The sequence below is a fragment of the Danio rerio genome, chromosome 15 (assembly GCF_049306965.1).
Source record: "Danio rerio strain Tuebingen ecotype United States chromosome 15, GRCz12tu, whole genome shotgun sequence".
In the NCBI taxonomy this organism is placed as follows: Eukaryota; Metazoa; Chordata; class Actinopteri; order Cypriniformes; family Danionidae; genus Danio; species Danio rerio.
In genome coordinates, this window is record NC_133190.1 from 9,127,626 (window position 1) to 9,155,395 (window position 27,770).

Genomic DNA, 27,770 nt, shown 5'->3' on the forward strand with positions numbered 1-27,770 from the left:
TGTCAAAAATCAACTTGAATGTTCCCAAAATTGTGTATGTTTTTGATTGAGATAAAGTTGAGTTGGCTCCTTTAGACAGATTCTACCCATTGTTGCCTTCACTAAACAACTCTTAAGCTTTCTTCAGAGTAGTGCTGAATGTATTTACAGTGCATTTGTGTCAGGCATCTTCTGCCTTGGACTTGTCTTGTCACATCCGAATGTGATGAACTTTTCACCCTGTCAAAGTCAGAAAAGTTGCCAGAAAAAGTGTTCCCAGTAAATAATTCAATGCCTTCAATGTAAAACATTCGAAGTCGAGAAGCGCAAATGCATTCATGGGGATTTTTTCTGTCATTTTCCATCACGCAGCAAAAAATAAATAAATAAATTGGTGGCAAAGTCATATCGGTTCTTAGTCTCACCTCATCTCGCATGTTCAAAATGCATATTGACAATGAAAGGTTGTATATGATTATTATTCAGCTGGGCCAGTAAAGAAGTCTATACAGATGGCGCATGCTATAAAATATGTCCGTTACGCTCCTCATCAAGGCAGTGTTTATGGCAGGCGGCTTGCAAAGCAGAAGGTCAGGCATAATGAAAGTATTAAGCTTATGCATTCAAACATGAGCAAACTTTAAACTCAACAAAGAGAAGCAGTAGTAATTCGCTTGTAAATGTACTAGGCATTAAAGGGATAGTTTGACTAAAAATGGACATTCCTTCATTCCAGACTTTCTTTCCTCTGTGGACCACAAAAGGAGATTGAGCAGTGTTCTAGACGCTTATTTTCTTGCAGCTTAAAGTAATGTAGACTGGGTTCAAGGTTCCAATTCATATATTCCATGTCACACTACAGTTTTGTGTGAGGAAAAAGTCCTTATTCAATTAATTTTCTCCCCTACAGTGAGCTAAGGCAACCTGACTGATTTTTCAGTGGGTTTTTATTTACACAACAAAATACAAACTTACAAGTTTTATGTACATATGTATATAGTACAAGTAAATGTTTACTGTAAATATATCTTTGATTAGTAGTATGGATAGCTAGGTGAAGTTTATTTATAAACTTATTTCCAGAGGATTGCATGCTTATGGTTGACCACAGCTAGACCCGCATTAGCCAATACATTAGCTAATAAAGTCCTAAGTCACTAAAAATAACCATGAAGTCATCTTCATTTTCAAAAATTCCCCCTTCCTCCTCTATTCCTCCTCCTTTTTCTTAGATTGGATGGCACGATGGTCTAGTGGTGAGCACTGTTGCCTCACAGCAAGAACATCACTGGTTTTAAACCTTACTAGGCCAGTTGGCAGTTCTGTGTGGAGTTTACATGTTCTCCCCATTCTCATGTGGGTTTCCACCAGGTTACTCGTTTCTTTTTTAATCACCATCCAAAGACATGCGTCAAAAGTAAATAGACAAAATCAATTTGGCACTATAGTCAAGTTTCTACCCAATAGTATTTTTCCCTCATAAAGCAGTTCATCATTAGCCAAAAATAAGCAGCGAATTCTCAAGCGCTACCTGAGCTTGATCTCCCCTCTCACCCTACAAACGGGAGGGAGCCCAGGGCTTGAGAATCTTTTGAGATCAGGCTCTCTCCTGCGAAAGCATGCCAAACAAGCTCATAGTCAATCATCAGCTAACTGTAAACTATTGAAAAATTTGGACAACTTCAGACATGGTTTTCTTAATATTTAGATTTTTAAAACCCTCATATATATCATCTAATCTCAATCAAATATTGATTTAACAACCCACATATCAATGGAAAATTAATTTATTCAGCTTTTAGATCTCAATTTAGAATATTCTTATTTGTGATCAAAGGTCATACTGTATAACTCCGAAGACATAATCAGATATGGTATACACACTGAAAAAAAAAAATATTCAGAGATTATTCCTTGGATTTGCTCTTTTTTTTTCACGTTAAGTGGTTGTAAACAAATTATTTGTGTTGAATTTAAACAAACAAATTAAGTTGAACATTATTAAACTTAATTTGTTAGTTTAAATTCAAAACAAATAAATTGTTTGCAACAGTTCTGCATGCAACAGTTTTTTCAGTGCATAATGAATGAGTTTTTTTTTTTTTTCTTTGGCACTTTGTGTATCCATGTGAACAACATTGCCATCTGCATGCAACACTTTAAAAAATATTTTTTTGTTTCTTGTCACTGTTTTGTGACAAACATAACCCACCGAATTGTTTCGTGAACCAACTATTTTGTTCCATTCTGAAAGACTCACCATTATGCCCTAATCTCTTCAAAAGCAACAAAGTATGGTTGAAGTGCTAATGTTGTGTCCAAATGTGTTTCTGAACCTGTCCTGCAAAGTTTAGTTCCGACCCCAATCAAACGCGCATGAACCTTCTCAGCAAGATCTTGAGACTCACATGTAACATCCAAAATGTGTTGGAGCTCAAATTTGCAAGATAGTGCTCCTCCTGGAGCAGGATTGGATAGCCCTAGAGTAGGGTAAAGTCTAGATAGACCACACGGCCGGTCGAAAGTGCAATATGCACATCAATATAACAGCATTTTTTTTTTTATGAAACTGTATAACAAGAATTAATATTTTTACAGTACTGTGTTTTGGGTAGGGGTAGACTTTAAATACAATTTGTTGGTTAATTTAATTAACATAAAATAATACTCAGTACAACTACTGTTTTTATTTTACTGTGACGGTTGGGTTAGGGGTAGACAATAATAAAATACAAATGATGGGAAACTTAACAAACAAGATAAATCTTTTTTGTTAACTTCCTGCCACAACCATATCTGATCTAGCAACAACCCTGTAGTAGAGGCTCAACAAAACTGTTCCATGGAACGCATCATGAAATGCATTCATTGGAATGCAGACATCTTACATCATCTGTATCACAGATTAAATTTAATATTTTAATTTGAAAGGGACCTTTAAAGATTGGCTGACTACAAATAAATTCATATATTTGGAAAACAAAACATATCTGACATAAATGGACAATTTAATGAATGAAAAGCATTACTCCTCTCTCAGCTCAAAATCTTTTGAACATAAGAGCATAAAGGTGAATTGTGGAAGAAAAATAATTTCAGAAGACTTTTTGTGCATAGGTTTTAGGCTACTGGGTATGTTTGGAAGTTTAAAAGCTTTAGTTGATGAAAAAATATTTCCATTTGTTTTTCTCTAACTGTAAACCAAAATGTGTAAAAAAAAAAAAAAAAAAAACGGTGAAAAACTGACATCAATGATTGCCAGACTTTCAAAATTGAAAATAAAGTAAACATTTAATCTATACATTGTTCTTTTGTGATATAAAGACTAGAGGTGTGAACCTATACTCCTCTCACCGTTCGGTTCGATTACGATTATCATGCCATGAATTTGGTTCAATTCAAAATCTCGCACACACAAACACACACATAGACACACAGCAGCAAGCTGTCTCTCATTCACACACATACACAAACATAGACACCACCAAACAAATAAACACACACACAAACACACTCATGCGTGCTTGCGTGCTTGCTTGCTCGGCAGTGACATTGTGAGGCCGCCATCTCCTGTTCAAATTACACCAGAGTTTTTTTCAAGTTTATTTCCGCACCGCATGAAATCTGGTCGGGTCCCGCAATGCAGATCTGTATTGAGAAGTATCGCTGTAACAGCGAGAGAGAGGAGAGGAAAAGTGACGCTAGCAGCTGAGAGGAAAAGTCACGCCAGCAGGTGAAATGGACCACAGTGAGAGAGAGAGAGAGAGAGAGAGAGAGAGAGAGAGAGAGAGAAAGAGAAAGAGAGAAAAATGTTCACTTTCATTCATTCAATGGCAGAAAAATAGGGGCTTCTGCTGTAAGTGTCAGTGAAAGACTATCCAGAAAACACACACACGCGGTGAAATTGTGCACAGTTGCTGCGTTTTTAAGTAGTTGGCGCCTTGAGTGTTGTAAATACCCGTGCTCACCTTCCTGGCGATTGAGCGCATATGAGATAAATGACGTCAGTACACAATAACCGGTTGTGATTATTACTGAACCGATACCATATTGTCCGCGTCTGCATCGCGCTGCACAGACGAAACAATTAATTTTGACACCCCTAATAAAGACAAAAACCCTTCCAAAACCTGGTGGTGATTATATGATGAACCAAAGCTTATCTCAATGTGCTTTTCCAAAAGTGCTTAAAAAAGCAGTGACAATAATTATATTGACATTACATTACATAAAACTCTAATGTACATAACTGATGAGAGAAACCAAAGAACCAGAGTACAGTCAAAATCATAAAAGAGAAATGCCATGCAGGAAATTCTGGGAAAGTTAATTTATGTTTATTCACAATTCATAGAATGGAAACATACTGTTAAATCATGTTCACAGCCATTTTTACATAGAGAAGTGTACACAAGTTGATGCAAACTTTTGTATAATCTGTTACTTTATTAATGCTAGACTTGAAAAGTGTATGCTGATGATTTTGTGCTTTCAAGCCTTTTTAATTCTCTCTCTTTTCCCTCCCTTCATCCCCATTCCTCCATCTCTCTTCTCCATTTCATGCTCTCAGAGGCGGCGACAAAAAACAAAGTGAAAGGTGAGTTATCTTCTCTGTCTTTGCAGCTGGATGATTTATGTTGAACACAACTCCCAATAAACAATGTGCTGTTCGGCCCCCTCTTATCTCCCAAAGGAGCCTGGCATGCATTTACATAGCTTCTGCCTATGAGAAAGCAATCCTAGAACCTTTGATAAATTGGTCCTAGGAATATCCATTATGAGCTAAATCCGGTCTACATGCTTCCCGGGTTAACCGAAAACCTGTGCTACATGTCACCACTGGATTTTGCACAGTTTATGGTCAATGTTGCTGATTAATTGTACATCTACTAAAGTAGAAACAGTTTGTCTTGCGTTTGTGGCACAGAAGTGAATTCTTTGAGAACATGGCTACTGTTCTATGTCATGCTTTAACTCAAAACCTTCGATTTAGTCGTGAACCACCCACAATCCAGTTTAATCAAGTGCTAAATGTGTTGTAATAACTCCACAGCAAATTTAAATGGAGTTACTGTAATGTTCCTCAATGCAAACACGCCCCCTTTCAATAAAGGCCTGTGGATTATGCTTATTATAGAAGGCACCTCATTCACAAAAGTCTGTGCTATTTGCCTGTTGCAATTAACATTGCACTTTTACCACCCACAGGAAGTAGGAGGAAAATGGAATTTAATTTGAAACAGAGTTTATGTGCTTTTTCAATAGATCTTGGCAGCCGATATTCATTCAGTGGTGGAGAAAGTCAAACATCTAATTGTGTGATGTAGGAGCAGGATTTGTCTCTAAATATCTGTGAAACGGGGGGATGGGGGGTAGAGTGGAGGGAGGGATGGTGGTGGCGACAGTGGTCAGAGTAAAAAGTTAAGGGGGGGGGCATTAAGTATTTTACGTGTTGTCAGTTTAATGCCTTGTACAAATTCGTACAAGTTCAGTCGTGCCATTCAAGATTTTAAAAAGGAGGCGTGGCACCCAACCCCACCCCTAACTCCAACCATCATTGGAAGATGAGCTAATTGTACTAAATTGTACAAATTAGATGATACGGATTCATACGAATTAACCACTAAATCAAAAAAGTTACGAATTGCCGTGAGACTGTGTTGGATGGGAGTGTATATTAATAGCCCCTTTCACACATACAGACCTTTCCGGAAAATTACCGGCATTTTCCGGAAAGGTTGTATGTGTGAACAGGCCCTTTTTGAAAATACCGGTAAATTCGTTCTGGCTATTTTCCGGAAAGAGAAGTTGTAACATTACCGGTAATTTGCCGGAATGCTGCGCTGTGTGAATGCAGAAGGAAGATTGCCGGAAAGAGCGGGTCCACGTCTAGAACGTGCTGACGTGAGACACCTGCTTTAGCCAATCAGATCAGTCAGACGAATTCACGTGCGTGCGGTTTATGAGAATAAAAGACTTTGAATATTTTTCCAGACACCTTTAGCTGCTAGATGTTAGTCAGATAAAGTTTCTATGTTCCTTCTTAATGCTATCTGTGTAAATAATTATCGATAAAATGTTTATGATAATCCGTTGTTTGTTTACCTTCAATCTTTGCGTGTGCCTGTGAGCGCCCATAGCGCCAGAATACACACATATCATGAACATCTCGACATGCGAAAGTGTTCCTCTATATGTTTTCATTGGAGTTGTACTCAATACTGATCCATCCAAAGAGTTTGTAACGTAGTCAAATGTTTACAAACACAAGCGCAGCCGTTTAGAGGTCATTTCTGGTTGATGATGTTAGAATTTACCGGCATTTTGCGATGGATGTGTGAATGCTCTTTTCTGGAAAAATTCCGTAACGTCCTCGCCTGTGTGAACAGCGCTTTTTTTTAATTTACCGGTAAAGCCGCTCCGGAAATTTTCCGGATATTTACCGGTATCACTGTGTGAAAGGGGCTAATAACTGTACCATGGACTGGTTTTTGTATGCTGCTGGTGATACGTTGAGAGGGTGCTCGCTGCAGAGCCATTTGAGGAGAGCTGAGCTCCAACGAGGGGGAGCATGAGCTGTCGCTCCTCCTCCTGTAAGCTGTTTTAATGCGTACACCAACCCCACCCCTAATCCTACCCCCAGTGACATCACTCGTAGAAGAAGTGCAAAAAAGGTGGAGCTCAAGCTTAAGCTCCCCCTCGCTGGAGCTCAGCTCTCCTCAAATGGCTCTGCAGCGAGCACCACTTGGACACGTTAGCATTGTTGTCCTCTTGAGGGGGGTGGGGTGGCATGGGATGGGCTAATTGATGGGGTGTTGGGTGGGGTGTGCAATTACAGAAGCTTTTCAGGAGAAATAACAAAATGGTAGGGTGGCAGGAGATAGGTGTAATATACCGGTATGCATCCCAGTAACATTTGGCAGATTAGTCCACCATATCTACATCCATGCAAATAAAATGAGGCAATTAAACTTTTAAAAACAATAAACAAGATTTTTAGGTCTTCAACAAATCTTAATTACCTTAATCAATAAGTTCTTATCAAATTAGGGTTTCCTTCAAGGACAGAACAAGCGCATTAACTAGACTAGCAGAGGTAGAGATCTACAGTGATTCAAGTAATAAAAAAGTATCTACACCACCACTGAGTAAAACCAAAGTGACCTAAAGAGGTGAGCTATCTGTCCCATGTGTAGGCTCATAAAATAGTGATAGATACAAGCCCTCTTTTTGTGGCCTCAGGAGTACCCCTGTGAACCAAGTGCTTCAAAACAAAACTTCAAATACTCCCAATTGTATTTCTTACCAAAGAATCATTTGTAACAGCTTGGAAAGCTGAGGATACACTAATTGTAAAACCAGACCAAACAGCAATTGAAAGAATGGTCCTACTTGTGCAATAGTGATGGCTGCTTTTGAAGAACCAGTTCATGAAACTTGTTGATTTAACAGCAGTGGTTTGCAGTGCTTTTCAAGTTGGCAAGGTCATGTTATAGCATTAACAGGGCTTCATTATGCCATTACTGTTTCAAAACATTTCAGTAACTCGATGGGTTTAAAATTGGGGGGTGATGTGTCAAATTCTATAACATTTACATGAATCATTTTAGAATCACTAAACAGGTTTCATAGTTTTTACCTGATCCCAGACCTCAAGTTTATGATGTTTTAATGGGAAGCTTGTAAAACAAAAAAAAAATATTATTATGTAGCAGTCTCTTGTTGTCCTAATTAGCTGAACCCAAGAAGGAATCATCAAAAAATCATAAAAGTATTTAGAAAAAGTATTTAAAGTAGAAAAAGTATTTAAAAACTCCTACTACACAGATGCTAAATATTGAATTATATTACATTATACACTGTGCATTTTATAGGTTTTAGTTTCAATTTAACATCTGCACTGTGTTTGAAAAATACAATTGCAAATCCATGGTGTAAATGCCAGTTTAGAAATTTACATCATTTTGACCCGCAGATGTCCCTAGTAGGTTTGGGTACTGAAACCTGGTGCCACTATGGCACTGGTACCTATGTAACTGGTGTGCACTGGACCAAATCAGCATATGGATTTCAGTGCCTTATTTTGGTGCCATTGGTGCTGCGACATGAACCATAAGAAGCATCAAGGGGTACATCAAAACCACACATAGGTTCGCGTTGTGCCACGCTATCTCTAAACATTTCAGTCTAAACAACTTTGAGGCGTACGGACACCGTATGCAATGTTAGGCATTTGTTCTTGTTGCTTAGAGAATACACGCACATACAGTGGGTGACACGTATTTTACAGCAGTGACTCACTTCAGATTTATCAACAGTGATGGTCGCGTTCATCAAAATTGATTAAATTTGCTAATTTTTTCTCTATTTGTGTTTGCTTTATCAAATTCCATATTCCAAAACAACAGTCTTCCACCAGTTCTTATTTCATATTCTCATCCAATACCTCAGTTTGTCATGGGGCATGAAAAATATGTTGCTGAATGAAAGTGAAACTGCTGAATTTATTCAGAATGAGACAAATAATTAGATTACTGATGTCCTGTGTTGGGCGAGGCAGTGCCACAGTAGTTAGTGCTGTCGCTTTACAGCAAGAAGGTCGCTGGGTTGCTGGTTCAAACCTCGGTTCAGTTGGTGTTTCTGTGTGGAGTTTGCATGTTCTCCGTGCCTTCGCGTGGGCTTCCTCTGGGTGCTCCGGTTTCCCCCACAGTCCAAAGACATGCGGTACAGGTGAATTGGATAGGCTAAATTGTCCGTAGTGTATGAGTGTGTGTGTGGATGTTTCCCAGAGATGGGTTGTGGCTGGAAGGGCATCCGCTGCGTAAAAACTTGCTGGATAAGTTGGCGGTTCATTCCACTGTGGCGACCCCAGATTAATAAAGGGACTAAGCCGACAAGAAAATGAATGAATGTGTAAACGTAATCACAAACCCCAACCCTAGAAAAAAAAAAAAAAAGTGTTCCCTGACTTTGATGAGCCTTTCTGCAGGTTAGTAGTAAGCTAATGTAATGTTAATTGCATAATGCAAATCTGGAATTCATGCTTACAAATAAATGATCAAAATTAAATATATTAATGCACTTCAATTCAAATATACAAAAGATGAATTGACGCATACTTTAATTATATTGTTCAAATAAAATGAATTTTTTTTTTTTTTTTTGTCAAATAAAAGATTTTTTTAGAGTAATCCACAATCCACAATAATTTTGTGGCTCAAATGTATTGGTTGAGGCACCGGTACCATTTTTGAAAGTATTGATTTAGCACCGGTATCGAAAGAGCCCCAAACGATACCCAACCCTAGTCGTAGCATTTGTTGATGTGAATGCTTCGAAACAAGTTTTTTTTTGGGGAAGCAATTGGTTCTATTGTTTCAACGACTTGAAAAGCTTAATTTCTACATTGTGTACATTTGTTTTTGTTTGTTTTGTTTTTAGGTGCCTGAATAACTTGTAGAGATCTTAGAGAAGTTGCAACATGCACAGTTTCCTGCCAGCCAAAGATTACACTGCAGTATTCTAGCAGTGAAATAACTCTGGCCTAAATTAGGAGCTGGCTACTGAGGTATTCGAGAAAAGGCATTATATTCCTTGAAATGGAATGGCACGGAGCCCAGGCAGTTGTCATAGTCTACAAAGGACAGCTGGTGATCTAGGATGATCTAGGATGACAGCAAACAGCGGCTTGACCTTCAGCTGAGATTTGAGGCTGCATGAAGCCGACCGAGGGAACTCATCAGGGAAGTCTTAGCTTGGAGGTAGAAGAGCTCAGGGTTGTGGGTGGACATCCAGTTTGATATGTCAGAGTGGCACACAGAGATCCTTGCCATTTTGAGATTGTTGTCAGCATAGCAGCGGTAAAAGAAGCACCTGGGTGACTGGGCTGGTGCAGAGAGGGATTCACACTGACACTGACAAGGCAACCAGAAGTCATTCACTTTCTGTGAGACTTGGCAATTTTGAGGCGATGTGGGAGATCCAGGCTCTTGGTGATGTGAATTCTGATATACACGATTAAATAGTGATGTGATGACTGTCAATGGTAGTGTGCAAAGTCATTACCTTAACCTTGGCAAAGACAACCCATAACCTTGTTTTTGGCAGAAAATTAGTTATTGATATTTTCGTGACATTTGGGACTTACTTTATGATTTAGATAAATGTCTTGAGTATGTTTAGTTGGTTTTATACATAATTGCCAGATTTCCAGTGTCCTACTTACAATTAATTTGACTGACAACTAAACATTTGTAAGACAGAATGGGAGTGCTGACCAAGGCTTACTACCAATGGTTCTTCTTCAGATGTATTGTTAAATATTAAAATTTGCCAGCTTACTTGCTTAAAATCAGCATGAACCAGAAGCTTTTTTGACTTGATTAAAGTATTGCGACATTACCAATTGTAATGGAATATTGAATAATGGGCAAGGGCTTGTTCTATGGCTCCCAGACTAGATGGGGAGTTGTAGAGGAGTGGTAGTTAAGCAATTTCTGCCCAAGTCAACTTTTTGGCAAGCTTTTTTTAAAGATCTAATAACACTTTGGTATGGGGAAACTACTACTTTGAGATCCTTAAAAGTTCTATAGAGTATAAATGTGTGTATCATGAATGAAACCGATGAGCACTCCTTCAGCAAGCCTGAAAATATTAGGTGACCTGCAGTGTCATCACTTTGCCATCATTCACAGCTCCTCTGGTCTCATGGGATGGACACTTCTAGGATCTGGCCTGAAGTGAGTCACCTGGGAACTGTGTGCTTTTATTTATTTATTTATTTATTTATTGAAAGGGAGGAGGGGGGTTCTGTCCCAGGTAAGTAGCCTATGTACAATTGAACAGACTCAGTGGTTTTAAATAATTCTGAAGTTGTTCATTTAAAGGTCCCTTGATTAAAGAAAGAGTTTAGCCAAAAATGGAAATGAAAAATCCTACAGTTGAATCAACCTCAAGTAATTCTCAATGTTTACAACAGTCTCATGGCAATTCATAACCTTCGAGTCTAATGGCTAATTGGTATTTGTATGATTGCATCTGTACATTTTAATACAATTTACTTATATCTCAATGACAGTTCAAAAGTTCAAACTTAGCTGTTGCTTGACCCCTGAGCTTGGAGGATCCTCAAGCCCAGCTCTGCCTCCTGCTTAGTCAGGAGAGAGAAGAGAGTCTGAGCTCAGGTTTATCTCGAGAACTCCTCTGTATTAAGCTAGGCAAGAGGGGAAGGAGTTGAGGTGAATGGGGGTATTCTTCAAAATGAAGATGATTAAGCTAAGGAGATCGAACTATTTACTTGTGTTTGGATTTACCTGATTGGTAGATCATGTGATTGTTATTGCGAGACCAGCCGTGGTCAATCTGTGGTAAGCATCTGATCCTCTCGAAATTAATTCATAAAACTTCATGTAAGGTTAGGTTGGGGGATTTGTGCATGCTTCTTTTTAAAAGTCATACAATTTCATACTAATTAAATAGTATTAAATCATTCGAATTAGCCATTTTTCTGACAATACCTAAAATAGCTACATTTCCTTGAGAGATCGAGCTGATGTGTATCAGACTGAATTTTAATATCCCGTTCAGGGAAACTAAAATTGCAGCAAGGTGTTGTAACACAGGCAAAGTTCCATGTACACATTAACAAAATATTACCAAACAACATACAATACATCAACTTGTAAGTGCATCTCCCTCCCCCTGGACTCATTTAATGACCTAATGGCTACCATTATAAAGTAATTTTAGTTCTATTTGTGTTGCAAATAGGAACTCTAAAACGACGTCCTGGTGGCAGCAGTTGGTGATCAGGGGTGCATATGATACCCTGAGCTCTCTTTAAATCGAAATTATAGTAAATTCCCATTGGACCAGTTTGGTTCGATGATCTTGCCTGCCACCTTTACCAGGCTACTCAATCTGTTCTTATTTGACACACATATGATTTTCTTCTGTCAGATAATGTTGTGGTTTCCACCTGTTCAGTTAATTAATTAAATTCAGTCTGGGGGTTATGAATATCAGAACAATCGACTTTATTGGATATTCCAAATATGCAGAGACATCCAGAGCAAACCCCAGAGCATTCTGCAGTTTCTCCCAGGAACTAAAGTGTCTTTGTTTTTTCCATTCTTTATACAGATTTTCTCTGTTCATAGATGCAAACTCTTCTGAGTGTTTTCATACATTGTCATGATTGTATAATTTCATAATATGTCACTCACTTGAAAGTCTCTCACAGATATAACTTCACATGTGTGTTTTATATATACAATCAATGATTTACAAATCACCAGCTGCTCCAAACAATAGTGACCCCACACAGTCCTTAGGATGACACCTCACCTACACACACCACCACTCACCTTTCTTCTCAAAATACACCACCAGTTGTAGACATGTCAAGATACATGTCAATACATCTATAGATGGTTATAAAGGTTGACATGTTTACTGCCCACTTTTAGAGAACACAAAATCTTATTTAACAAACACAATCTGAGCAGTTTTCAATTTCATCCTGGCACTCCCATGCTGTATAATGATGTTGGGTAGTGGCCTAACACTTCCAAAAGTGCAATCCTTTGCAACAACGCTTGAGGGTAATGCATGTCTTATGAAGGTACTAGTTCATCTTAAATCATGTATCATATGTCAAGTCAGAGATCAGCCAAGAAGTTGTCAAGATCATTTAAATATTTGAAATGTAATGTAATGTTTAAATTTATATAGCACATTTACCGTTTATTGCCATACACCCAAACAAGGGCGCCGCTGGCAGTCATGGGCCCTCTTACAACCTTTCACGAATGAAACTGAAGACCGGGGGGGTGGTTGGGTTTCTCGGACAAAAGTGAAGAGGGGGGTTGGGTTGTGTTGTGGTCAAAAGTAAAGAACCGGGAAGGCGTGGGGGGATGGTGCCATGGACAAAAGTGAAGGGGGATTCAATTGGATGATGCGATGGCAGCCACAGGACAACAGCACCAGTGCACTCACCACACACCAGCTATAGGTGGAGTGGAAAGACAGAGATACAGTTTACAATTTGGTGGGTAAGGGCCAGTGGAGAGAATTTGGCCAGGAGACCAGGGTTACACCTACTCTTTACAAAAAGTGCCATGAGATTTTTAATGACTACAGATACCATCCGAAGAAAGCACCCACTGGCAGTATGGTGTCCCGTTCACATTTACTGGAGCATTAGGACTCACACAGACCACAGGTTGAGCACCCCCCTGCTGGCTTTACTAACACAATTTCCAACAGCAACCTAGTTTTCCTATGTGGTCTCCTATCCAGGTACTGACCAGGCTCAGCCCTTCTTAGCTTCAGTAACCGGTCTTGGGCTGCAGGGTGATATGGCTTTGGTAACAAAATAATTTTGTTACAAAAACACATTGATCCACTTCATAAGACACGTGTTATCACAACGACAGTATATGGGTTTGTTTTTGATAGATTTATGTCAGGGCTATTCAATTAGTCTGGTATGGGGGCCGGTTTATGAAAAGCATCCCAAACGAAGGACAGGAGAGATATAACTTGCTATATGATTGATGACATAACTGCATATAAGAGCCAATATGCTGTATTTGTGCTCATAAAGACATCCACATTGGCTTTTTTTTACATTAAAATGTTAATATATTGTATTTTAAAACAACAAAATATCACCTCATTGTCCAATTGACTTTTTTTTTTACAAACATTCAAATGTTGTATTTCAGAGCACAACAAAAGCAGTGCATTGCTAAAGTAGCCTTATCTACAATCAGACACTTTCATATGTTATTAACTGCATAACAATTAGGGATGTAACAATTATAGATTTTGGTTGTACGATTATATAGTCTCAAGAATAATTCTGGGTTATCACGTCTAATGTAAATTCAAGCTTTATATTAGGTAAGTAGCTATTTAGATTAACTGTTGTTGCCATCTGTGTTCATGCATACATAATCATTTTAATGATAACTCGTCTAACATATCTTTGGTTTACATTGCACTAAAAGGCACGCACGACTCTCACCGTGAGATGTTTTCTACTGTGTGTGCCCGGAAAGACTCAAGCGCGTCACTCCGCTGGCGCTGTCACATTGTCATATATTCTTACATTAGAAATAACAAACTTGCAAGCGGAAAAGACGTGATATGGGAACGGCCGCTGCTATAGTTAATTCGATGAGCGTCCGTATTAGCCTCGGTGTACATACTTTGAATTAGCGCACAGGTGGCAACTTGCCATAACTTTACGATTCATTAACTGTGACGAATTAAAGAGCAGTTAATAGTGATACTAGCTAATGGTTGCATCCCTATTAACGATTGCAGTGCATTGTACAAAAGGCATTTTCTACAAAACATATCCAAATGTTTTCGGCTGCCTGGCTGCGCCACTCGCTTATGGTGACTCACGCTCTGCGCGGCCTCTGCAGCTTGCACTGTATTGAACAAACGCACACCACTTCTTAACTATAGTGGCTGTTTTTCGACTGAACTAAATTTATTTTTGATGTCTTGGTCACACTATTTGGAGGGCTGGAACAAACTGCCTCGGGGGCCGGGTTCGGGCCGCCAATTGAATAGCCCTGATTTATGTGCTTTTATAAGCTTCAAAGAAACGATATACTATCCATTACCAGTATACAGCATGGACGAACTAGGATATGATTTAAAACTACTCCGACTGTGTTAATCTGACAGATGAGAGTCATATACACAAGAGGATGTCTTGTGAGTGAGTAAATTATGGAGTAACTTTCATTTGGGTGCGTTAAAATAGGGTTGGAGCTGAAATCTTTAGAACAGTAGACCCCGAGGAGCAGGTTTGGACACCCTTGGTCTAGATAACAAGTTCTTTCAAGCTACAAAGACTTTTTGTCTATTGAATGAAGTTCACCGAATTGTGCACAGTAAGAACAGCAACACATTTAGAGAATTTCGATTTCATGTTGACTTAAGGATGAACAGACTGTTATGAAGCCAAAACTTTAGTTTCCTTGCATGTTCCAGTGAAAAGTACTGTAGCTTTAACCCAAATAGTGCCTGACATATTACACTTGCTGAAAGGTGTTTTAAACTTTGCCATTAGCATTCAGAGCTATTCTCTGGTCTACATTTTGCAGTGTCACTCTGTCTCTTTAAGGGATGAGAAAAGCACTTTGAGGCTTTTAAACCTATAGAGGGAAAATCCATTCTCTGTTCTGCTGCCTGTTCCCTCACACCCCATGGCGATAATTTAGTGGGAAGGATAGTACATGGCCCTACCATTAAAAGGCGCATGTGTGTGTGTATGTGTGTAGATGTTGTGTAGAAAGGCTACTGTACGTCACACTTCTATTGTTGCTCAGCAGTAATTGCGGCAGATTTATCCACCCAGCCAGTTTCAGACTATTAGTGCATGAGGAAACACAATCCTGAGCAGATCCTGGTTATTCTTCAGCTCCTGATGCAGCTCACCTTTTCTTTACCAGGCTTAGCTGTGAACAGAAATAGCAGTATAGCTCAAAATGGCGACATTATAAAACACTGTAACATGTTAAATGCTGCTAAATTAAATGATAGAAGTCAATGAATAGCTAATGTGGTTAACAATATTGCATGTTGACAATGAAACTGTATACACTTTTGGTTCAATTTCATTGAACTTAAAAGAGCAGTGTTTTTTTTTTTTACAACAAATGTTGTTCCAAAGAAACTTCACAGCAGTTGCATGTCATTACATTACAATCAAATCAGACAGAGTTGAGGTAGAAGAGCAAACAAAAGAGAATTAGCATACACTGTAAAAATATTGGTGAACCAATTTAACTGTACAGGTCATTTTAACTTGTCTCAATCAAGGTGACTTTAAAATGTGTTTCATTTAAAATAAGTTGTATCTTAACTAACTTTCTAAATTAAGTTAAAGTAACATAAAACATTAGTTGTCAATTAATTCTATGCATTTTTTTACAGTGTAGCTGCTTCATACTATTTTAATCCAAGATATTTTTGTGAATGTGAATGGATGCATATCTATCCATCCAAACCTTTGACCATCTCTGTTTTGCTATTCCAAGCTAACAATCTATTTTTCTGTCCATTGATCTCTGCATCCATCCATTCATCTATCTATCCATTCATCTATTTTCTGTTTGACGTTCTGTAATTATGTTGTTCCATCCATCCACCCAGGACAGTTTCGTTCGCTCTGAAATCTCTTCCAACTATCCTGTTCTGCTGGTTTCAAACTGGTGTCCGAGAGAGCTTAACGTGGTGCAATTTCAGAAAGCATGTACAATTACAAAGAAACACCAGCAAATTGACTCTTCGCTCTTAGCAACTGTAGCTATGTGCAGAGGCCTTGTCAAGCTTTGGAGCAAGGGAAACAAGCCAAAGCGTTGTGCATATGAATTGCGCAAATCTGACACCTGGTATCCTTAAAGTTTGGAGAAGGTGGTGTAATTTTTTCTTTTTTCAAAAGCTAAAACCCAAGAGTAGAAATACCAGCGTGGATCAAGCTGTGTGAGGGGCGCTAATGGAGCGGAGCTAAGTTGGTTTTGTTTTCAATATTCACATTCAGTGATAGACCGACGGCAATAACTGTCACACCTCTGACCCTAGACAGATCTAAACTGTATTTCCTACAAAATTACAAAGCAGGTTATGTTTCCCAGCTGTCTTTTTCTATTGTTTTTCACTCGATATTATGAGCACTGCTCCGCTTAAGTTCTCGCCATAGTAGTCATACTAATAGCAGTCATATTTCCATCTGCTTCAAGCCATGAATATTTGAAATTACATATCAACAATACAAAACCGAGTTGTGATCAGAAACTGAGCACTTGCGATAAATATACTAATATTTGCAGGTAGGGAAAATCTATTTGTTCACTTTTGCTATTTATACTTTGATTTGCATTTCAATTTATTTATTTCTTCCACTTAACTGCTAATTAGAATAGAAACTAGATAAAGAGCACACAAATATATTGACAGTTATAGGTAAGTACATTGTTATGGGTGAATAATGCTAATATTCAGCACAAATCCATTAGTTTCCCCTTTCTGCCTGCTCTTTCAGTGAAGAATTTAAAAGCAGTGTCATGCGCGTATCCTCGTTGGTCAGTAACGCTATATTTTATTGCACAATAATAAGTTTATCAGGCTTTTTGGCTAACAATAGAGAAATCACGGTTTATTGTGTTATTATTCGATTATTTTTAAATTTCACCTCTCCTGCTGTCTTGAATTGAGCTGTTGAATGGTCAGCGTATAAGGCGGCTAGGCTAACCTAGCTTAAATTTTTATTAAATCATGCTCTAATCTGTTGCTAATATGTGTTAAATATACTCATGTAATGCATACTACAGCCCTTTTTCATCTGGCTTTCTCAGATATCTCACCTGTTTGCCAAAAGTGACTATTATATCCCTGTGAATGTCTGACACCGGCGCATACACACTGTAATAGTTGTCCCAGGCACGAAAGCTTGACAGGAGTAGCAACAGTAACTAAGAAGGGCGGGGCTTAGCGAAGGGTCAATTGAGAAAATACAGTCATCCATTTGACAGCACACATCCTGAAAATAGTAAGAATGCAAACACATTTGTAAAAAAAAAAAACACGCTGCATTTTCTCACAGCACAGACTATTTGCAAAAAACATGATGTATTTTTACATAACACAATAGAAATGTTTCAAGGGGACCCTAAAACATCACTGAGCAATAGTCACAGCACAGCAGCGTCCGCCACATTTGTGGTCTCCTTGAAACATTTCCATTGTGTTTCATTTTTGTGTGTGTGTGTGTATGTTGTAAGATAATACAGCACATTTTCGTAAATTGTTTGCGTTGTGAGAAAACGTAGTGCATTGTGAGGATTTGCAGCACAAATGCTGTCAAATGGATGAAAGTCTTTTCTTCATTTGCTATCAAACACTGAAACATTTAGGGAATAAGACAACTCTCCAGTTTTCCGCTAATGGACATTTGCTAATTAATGATTGGTGATTTTCAGATTAAATATGAAGCTGACAAGATTATGCAACCTTTGCATGATAACCAGCTAAGTATGAGTTTTTTCTTTTTTTAAATACTCATGGCAGAGTGGGTAGCACAATTGCCTCACAGCAAGAAGGTTGCTGGTTCGAGTTTGCATGTTCTCCCCATGTTCGCGCAAGTTTCCTTCAGGCGCTCCGGTTTCCTCCAAGTGCTCCGGTTTCCCCCACAAGTCCAAAAATAACATGTAGTATTGGTGAATTGGGTGTGCTAAATTGTTCGTAGTGTATGTGAGAGAATGAGAGTGTATGGATGTTTCCCAACGATGGGTTGCAGCTGAAAGGGCATCCGCTGTATAAAACATATGCTGGATAAGTTGGCGGTTCGCTCGCTGTGGCGACCCTAGATTAATAAAGTCCCTTTCACTAAAATGAATTAATTAACGAATGTAACAACTCATCTTAGTGCATAGCTTGAAAAAAAAATCAGTGATTGGGTCGGAAAGATGCTTTTTAAGCGAGAAGATGAGCCAGTCACGGGAGAGAGGAGCGACCGAGAACACCCCGAGAAAGTGTTTGATGACAGAACAAAACAAACACTATGAATTGCCAACCCTGTCTTCTTCTTCTTCCTAAGTTTCGGCTCAAGTGTAATGCAGTTTGTATAATAAGAAGAAACAGGGTTCGCAATTTAGGTAAGCAAAGTGTATATTTTGTTCTGGCATCAAATGCTCAAAAATCTCTTGGTGCATTCTCGGTTGCTCCTCTCTTCCCTGACTGGCCCATCGTCTTGTTTAAAAAGCATCTCTTCAACCCAATCATTCACACGAAACAGGTGTTCATAACTCTGATTGACTTACTTTTCCAGCTGCCAGTATCCTAACACGCTATCCACTGTTGTGGGATAATCGACCACTACTTCCTCGTCACAGTTAAATATATAAATATATGGTTAGGTCCATAAACATTAGGACATGGACACAATTCTAACATGTTTGGCTCTATACATCAACACAATCAATTTGAAGTTAAACAAACAAGATATTCATTAACTGCAAACAGTCAGCTTTAATTTGAGGGTGTTTACATACAAATCAGGTGAACGCTGTACAAATTAAGCTGCGGTCACAGTAGAGTTTGAGCTTGCGAAATTCTGTAGTACATCACTGTGACAGGGGAATGCAGAGAAAACACCCTTTACGACAGTTGGCTAGATTAAGAACACTCTCTAGGAGGTACTGTAGGTGCATGTGTGTAAGAGTCGACAATCAAGAGAAGACCAGAGTAGTTGTAAACCATTGGTGAGCCTCAAAATCAGGAAGGCCAGATTAGAGTTCTAAAAAAAAAGCCTTCACAGTGCTGGAACAACATCAACATCCTGTGGACAGATGAGATCAAGATCAAATTGCACCAGAGTGATGGGAAGAGAAGAGTATGGAGAAGGAAAGGAACTGCTCATGATCCTAAGCAGTGAAGCATGGTGGTAGCAATAGTGACATTGCGTGGGAATGTATGGCTGCCAAAGGAACAGGTTTTCTTATATATTGATGATGTGTCTGCTGACAAAAGCAGCAGAATGAATCCTGAAGTGTTTCAGGCAATATTTTCTGCTTATGTTAAGCCAAATGCTTTAGAATTCATTGGATGGTGCTTCAGTGCAGATGGAGAATGAGCTAAAGCATACTGCAAAAGCAACCAAAGAGTATTTGATGGGAATGAAGTGTATGTTATGCAATGGCCAAGTCAATCACCTGATCTGAATCAGATTGAGCATGCATTTCACTTACTTAAGGCAAAACTGAAGGGAAAATGTGCCAAGAACAAGCAGGAACTGAAGACAGCTGCTGTAGAGGCCTGGCAGAGCACCACCGGGAATGAAACCCAGTAGCTGGTGATGTCTATGCTTTTCAGACTTCAGGCTGTAATTAAATGCAAAGGATTTGCAACCAAGTATTAAAAAGTGAAATTTTGATTTCTGATTATTTTTCAGTCTAATTACTTTTGGACCCTTAACAAGTGGGAGGCACATATGCAAACTGTTGTAATTCCTACAGCGTTGGCCTAATTTAAATGTAAATACCCTCAAATTAAAGCTGACAGTCTTCAGTTAAAGCACATCTCATATCATTTCAAATCTATTGTGTTGGGGGTAGAGCCAAATATGTTAGAACTGTGTCGATGTTCAAATATCTATGGACCTAACTGTATACACACAAATATTAGCTTACTCAAGGAGAATGCAGAGTAATAAAAAAAGTTAAAGTTACTTAACTATTTAACGTTTTGTCAGTTTAGTGGCTAATTCATACACATTTGTACGAGTCCAGTCATACGAAAAATATGCGATTTTAAAAAGGAAGCGTGGCAGCCAACCTAATCATACTAAATTGTATGAAAGAAAATTAGCCACTAAATCAAAAAGTGTCAAATTGCCTTGAGATCGTGTTGATACATTCTCACTCCCTTTCCTATGCCATCAGGGGTCACCACAGCAGAATGAACCACCAATTACTCTGGCATATGTCTACCCAGGGGTGGCGCAGTAGATAGTGTTGTCGTCTCACAGCAAGAAGGTCGCTGGCTCGAGACTGGGTCTGGTGGCGTTTCTGTGTGAAGTTTGCACGTTCTACTAGAAAGACCAGGGAGAAAATTATGATACTGAATTACATTTACTGATGAGTATTGTTTGACAGAGGCCCTGTCCATAGCTTGGTTTGGAAGCTTTTAGATCCAGCTACGTCTGTCCCTGCCCCCTGGACTGGGCCAACCTGGTGGTGGTGGGGAGGATGTTGGGTGAACGTCTGCATTGATGCCTGCAACCGAATAAATGTATTGAATGGACAGCTTATATATTCCTTGTGTCTCTTGGCTATTGGTTGGAACGCATTGTGATGAGTGACGTGGCATTTGGTATTCCTTGTGTCTCGTGGCTATTGGTTGGATTGTGATGAGGGACCTGACATTCAGGTCTTCCTGGTAGAACTACCACTACAAGATATTTCTCCCTGTGTTCGCGTAGGTTTCCTCCGGGTGCTCCGGTTTCCCCCACAGTCCAAAGACATGCGGTACAACCGCAGTGTATGAGTTTGTAGTGTATGAATGTTTGTGTGAATGAGTGTGTGGATGTTTCCCAGAGATGGGTTGCAGCTGCATAAAAATGTGCTGGATAAGTTGGCGGTTGATGATGAAAAAGAATGAATGAATGAATGTTTACCTAGCTCTAGAGTTACACCACTCGTGTTGATCATAAATGTTAGAATGTGCACCCTTAAAAGCTCAAGTGGCCCCTGCCTGCTGCACCCCACCCTCCAATCCACGCTTTCATCCATCCATCCAGTCTGTTGCACTTCTATTGTAGCATTCTCACAGTAAACATGAACAAAGATTCTAAAAGAGTGATCCTTTTAAGTGTGAAATCGCATACTTTCCCTTTAACTATACAGCTGTTGGTTTCAAGGCAGTTGTTTTGAAAACCAGTCATCTATTTCACAGGGGAACAATGACAATGAATCAGATGTTTTTATGGACTTTTGGGCTTTAAAGAGTCTTGTATTACCTATATCGTTGCGACATAGCAGCACAATGTATTTGGGAGCACAGAAATCATGATTGCTTTATCATTTTGAACATGTGGATCCTGCTTTTGAACCTGCAAACAATCAGGCCTATTTTTGACATATCATTAACTGGGATTGATTCACTCTACAGTAATCACAGGCAACAGTAATGCTGTCTTCGCTCTTATAATAATTACCTATGGATTTTCTAATATCTGCTCAAATTGAATTTTAAAAGGCTTTCATAACAACAAAGACAGCAGACGGAAGGAAGCCATGAGATTATATTATGTATAATTTGCTTCTAGTATCCAGTGCTTTGAAGCGTCTTCATGCAAGTTCAGACCATGTGTATATGATTCTCACATGAATAGCTCATATCACAAGATGTAGCTTGATATAGACTTGCAGTTGTAGAATGCTGAAGTATACGTCATCTAACCATCCATTTTACCTTCCATTTGTCTATTGCTCTGCCATTCAATCAGATTTTTCTCCACCCGTCCGTCCGTCCATCCATCCATCCATCCACCCACTCATCTATCTATCTGTCTGTCTGTCTGTCTGTCTGTCTGTCTGTCTGTCTGTCTGCTCTGCCATTCTTCTGTTATATTGTTCTATCCACCCATTTGTCCATTAACCTGCAGTTATATTGTTATTTTCTTCTTTCTTCCGGATTCATTCATCCATTAATAAATCCATTCATCATAATGTTGCTCAGACATTGTAGTGTTCTGTTGTTTTCTTCATCCGTCTGTCCATCCGTCTGTCCATCCGTCCGTCTGTCTGTCTGTCTGTCTGTCTGTCTGTCTGTCTGTCTGTCTGTCTATCTATCTATCTATCTATCTATCTATCTATGTATCTATCTATCTATCTCTCTATCTGTTGATCTTTTGTTTTATCATCCTATTTTCTCTCTATCCATCCATCCTTTTGTCTGTCACTCTGCCATTCTATCATTTAGTTGTTTTCTCCATCTATCCATCTATCTATTGGTCTGTCTGTCTGTCTGTCTGTCTCATTGGCATACTATTAGTTCCTCCATCCACCAATCCATCCAACCAAATGTCTCTCTTGCTGTGCCATTCTATTATTCTATTCTTCTCCCCAACTTACCTTTCTGTTCATCCCTCCATACATCCAACTATTATTCAGTCTGTCTATCTGTTCATCTTTTGTTCTGCCTTTTTATTGTTCCATCCATCCATCCATCCATCCATCTGTCCACCTGTCTGTTCCATTGCCATACTACTGTTCTATTTCTATCCATCCATCTGTCGATTATCTTGTCATGTTATTGTATTTGGTTCTATTTATCCATACATTTATCCATCAATAAATCAATCTGTCTGTTGCTTAGATATTATAAAGTTATGTTGTTTTCTCCATCCATCCAACACGTATCTATCTATCTATCTATCTATCTATCTATCTATCTATCTATCTATCTATCTATCTATCTATCTATCTATCTGTCTGTCTGTCTGTCTGTCTGTCTGTCTGTCTGTCTGTCTGTCTGTCTGTCTGTCTGTCTGTCTGCCTGTCTGTATGTCTGTCTGTCTGTCTATCCGTCCGTCCGTCTGTCTATCTGTCTGTCAGTCCATCCGTCTGTCTGTCTGTCTGTCTGTCTATCTAGCCACACATCTGTCTATCTATTGTCTGTCTGTCTGTTCCTCTGGTATTATATAATTCAGTCACTCTCTCCACCCAATTCAGTTCAAGTAATGTTTATTTGTTTGGTGCTTTTCACAACAGTTATTTTTCTAGCATCTTTACAGAAGGTGCATCTCATATTTTTCTCAGTTGTTTTGGCACATTTTTAAACAGTCTTAACAGTCTTCACTCTAAACTGTGGGTGTGAAAACGGTTTGCTGTAACTACAGAACTTTATTGCATACAGTATTTGCAAAATGCAGTGGCTCACCCAAAACATTTTATCCATGCTTCAAAATCTACAGTAGTTATTGTGTAAGTAATTTGGCCAAGGCCACCAAAACAGTGTATTTGTCTATTTCAGCCACACTGCTCAAAAGGATTATTTTTTATTTATTTATTTTTTCACCATGAGTCAACCATGGACATTTAGGTTTTAAAAATCTGATATTTTTCGAGAGAAGTCAACAGCACATATAAAAAAAATTGACATTTGTATTTATACTAACATCACATTCTTAAAACATACCCCTGTAAACATTTCTGGAGATCACAAATTATGTAGCCAGAGGAACGTAAAAATTAAATAAACATGTAAATAACAGGGTGAGAATGTGAAACATGGTAAAAAATCAGGGTTTTCTTTTCTGGATTGCTTTTGAAAACACTGTAGGTTGTGTTTAGGGGTAGAGGAGGGTGGGGGAATCAGTCGGTTGGTCAATCAGTGAGTAAATCATTTGACATTGGCCTCTGGTCGATTTAGGCAAGAACAACAGGTACAAATGGCACTCACAATAAATAATTTGAGATCTCAAAAAAGCATACACAGTGGCAAATTCGCAAAACAAAATCTACAAAAAAGTTTACCTCCTGGGACGTATTTGGAATTCTCCAGGAATGTATATAGAGGGACGTAATCTGAATGAGCATGTTATCATTCTACTGTTCTATCTATCCGTTCATTCATCGGTCTTTCTGTTTTTATGCCATTATATTGTTCTGTTCATTCATGAACAAAACAAAATTGCATGATTTAAAAAAAGGTTGTTGATTAGTGAGCTTAATAATTGATCTTTTGTCAGTTAAAAAAAATAAAAAAAAAACTATAACACCATGTTTGGTTGCCACAGATCTACACAATGAAGAAGACAAAAAAGCTATAGAAACACCATCATTCAGAAATGCTAGTAATTAGACCTTTTTCTGGAGCTCCTCTCCAACTGTCCATGACAGATGCCTTTAAACTCCATTCAAATCCTGATAAGTGTCATTCTGAACTGTTCAGACCTCTTCCTGAGCCGTTAATGAACATGAGGCTGCTTTGCGGCAAGCAAAACACACGGTGAGGTTTTAATGAGCCCCTAATGCATCCGTCTTCCTCTAGAAAAGCTGGATACTCAAAAACCGGAGCATCCCCAGAGAAACCACCAGCTCAGCGTTCGTGTTACATACATCTGATTTCCAATTTAACTAAGAATTTGCCGTTATGTGTGTGAAAAGGGTGGCCTAAAAAATTACACCAGCTCTTCCTCTCTAGGGATCTGACTAGACCCTTCGATCCCATTGTCGACGCCACAACAAAAGGGCCTCCAGTCCTAATTAAATATATTCATCTTCAGCCCACACTAAAAGACTTACTCCCCAAACATCTTAGCAAATAGGCCATGGTTACTTTCATGGTCAGCCAATTAATTAAACTATGAGATGTTGCTGTATGTTCAGTGATTAAAAATTAGGTTGTCAACTTGGTCACCCATGTCCCTGTAGTTTCTGTATTCTTTTTCTCTTAATAAACGGAAACTTGGAATTAAAAGAAGTGGTACTTCAGAATTTAAAGGTTACCAAAATTGAACAAACGTTAAGTGAGGGCCAAACTCAACACATCAAATTTGAAAAAAAGTATGATAATTTGCAGAAAAATATAATTTATAAATGTTTTGAAAAACAATTACATAAATCATAAATAAAATATATACACAAATTATAGCAAAACACATTTTTTATGTGCTTGTTGAAAAAAGGAAACAATTAGGCAAGCGGAATGTAGAAACAAAAATTAAAAATAGCTAAATTGCTTGCTTGTTTGGCCATTATTATGTGCTTTGAAATCTAAAAATGTGCTGAATCACACTAAAGTAATACTAGATTTGTTTTCTGCCTAGCCTGCTTAATTATTAAATAGATAATGCTTATTTGCATGTAAAAATAAATTATATGAATGACATTATACAAAATTTAAAAGATTAGAAAGAAACTATGATATTATTTAGATTTTTTAATATTCATATATTTTTTTAATATCATATTCCTCAAACTAATTAATTAATTAGAGTTAATAATACTTATGATAATTGGTTGATTGGTTGGTACATTCATTGACAGACTTTAATAAAAAATATATGAAATTGATATTTTATGTCAAAATGTTAAAAATAATAATGATAATTTGTTGGTTTGTTGTATCGGTGGTTGGTTGGTTGGTTGGTTCATTTATTGACAGACTTTAATAATACATAGATAATACATATAGCCATAGCCATATCACCCTGCAGCCCAAGACCGGTTACTCACTGAAGCTAAGCAGGGCTGAGTCTGGTCAGTACCTGGATGGGCGACCACTAGAGAACTGTTGGAAGTGGTGTTAGTGAGGCCAGAAGGGGGTGCTCAACCTTTGGTCTGTGTGAGTTCTAATGCCCCAGTAAAAGTGAAGGGGACACTACACTGTCAGTGGGCGCCGTCTTTTGGATGAGACGTTAAACTGAGGTCCTGACTCTCTGTGGTCATTAAAAATCCTATGGCACTTGTCGTGAAAGAGCAAGGGTGTAACCCCGGTGTCCTGGCCAAAGTCCCTCTATCGGCCTTTACGATCATGGCCTCCCAATCATCCCCTTCCACCGAATTGGCTCTATCACTGTCTCCACTCCACCAATAGCTGGTGTGTGGTGAGCGCACTGGTGCTGTTGTCCTGTGGCTGCCGTCGCATCATCCAAGTGGATGCTGCACACTGGTGGTGGTGTGGAGAGACCCCCTCTCATGATTGTGAAGTGCTTTGGGTGCATGGCCATACACCATAAATGTGCTATATAAATACACATTGCATTACATTACATATATGAAATTGATATTTTATGTCAAAACGTTAAAAATAATGATGATTTGTTGCTTGGTTGGTTGGTTGGTTGGTTGGTTGGTTGGTTGGTTGATTTGGTTGGTTGGTTGGTTTAAAAAACTTGCTGGATAAGTTGGCGTTTCATTCCGCTGTGGCGACCCCGGATTAATAAAGGGACTAAGCCGAAAAGAAAATGAATGAATGTATGAATGTTAATAATAATAATGATAATTGGTTGGTTGGGTTGTTTGTTGGTTTGTTGGTTGGTTGGGTTGTTTGTTGGTTGGTTGGTTGATTCATTCATTGACATACTTAATTTTTTTTCTATTTATTTATTTAATTTTTAATTTATTTAAAATATAAATGTTGCAACATTAGCTTTTCACATTTTAAACATTTAAAGCAATAAAAAAACAATAAAATGTAGAGCTTGAATTGTTCAAATGAGTACAAATTTCATATTTCTGACAATACTTAAAACAGTTACATTTCCCCAAGAGATTGGGCTAAAAAGGAATATCGTTAACACTTTATAATAACTACAAACTATAAATAATTTATTAAGCATTAGCAAATAGTGAATTCATTATCTGTTAAGCATTAACTCTACATTAATAAACGTTAGTAAGCAGTTTATAACTGCAGCTACAAATGCTCCATTCTTGACTTATAACCATATTTATAATGTGCTTAATAATTGTATTTTCATACTTAGTAAATTATTTTTTTTATTACTGAATTAAGTATCGCATTATTTACAAACTAGTTGTATTTAAGAGTAGTTGAGGGTTTTTAGGATCATTCAGAATGAGTTAGTAAATGATTAATAAACTATTGAAATCAACATTTATATGTCTTATTATTCAGGCATAGACTAATAGTTAACTAATATGTTAATAAATGCTTTATTAACTCAACTTCATGCTGTTTTGTGACCTAATCTAAAGTGAGGACTATTCATGCTTTATAAATCCCTTTTAAATGACAAATAAAGGCTCAGAATCAAATGAACTATAATCTTTGCAATCTTTTCTAAAATGTAAAATTACTGTAAAGTTTAAACATTGCTGAATAACAGGAGTGTCAAAATACAACAAAACTGGATAAAACAACAATATAATAATTAAACAATGTAATGAAATGTAATGTTTAAACTCTACAGTGATTTTATTTTAGATCAGGTTGCAAAGATTTATTTTTTATTTGAAGTACAGTTTCATTTGTGTATCTTTAATTGAAATGGAAAAGAATGGATAATGTCATTTTTCCTGTTTAGAATTTAACTGAGCTTTTATTTGTCATTTAAAAAGGATTTATAAAGCATGAATAGTCCTCACTTTAGATTAGGTCACAAAATTAGGTGAAGTTGAGTTAATAAAGCATTTATTAACACACATAGTAACCATTAATATATGCCTGAATAATAAGACATATAAACATTAATATTAATAGTTTATTAATCCTTTACTAACTCATTCTGAATGATCCTA

General features: G+C 38.0%; 1 protein-coding gene across 10 annotated transcripts in view; it reads left to right on the top strand.

Moving 5' to 3' along the window:
• Positions 1-27,770, top strand: part of cadm2b (cell adhesion molecule 2b) — a 462,204-nt gene that overhangs the window by 284,810 nt on the left and 149,624 nt on the right. For all 10 annotated transcript variants that reach the window (XM_005157473.6, XM_005157476.6, XM_005157475.6 and 7 more), the window contains 1 exon segment: positions 4,550-4,576. In XM_005157473.6, coding sequence (XP_005157530.1) covers positions 4,550-4,576 — 27 coding nt within the window.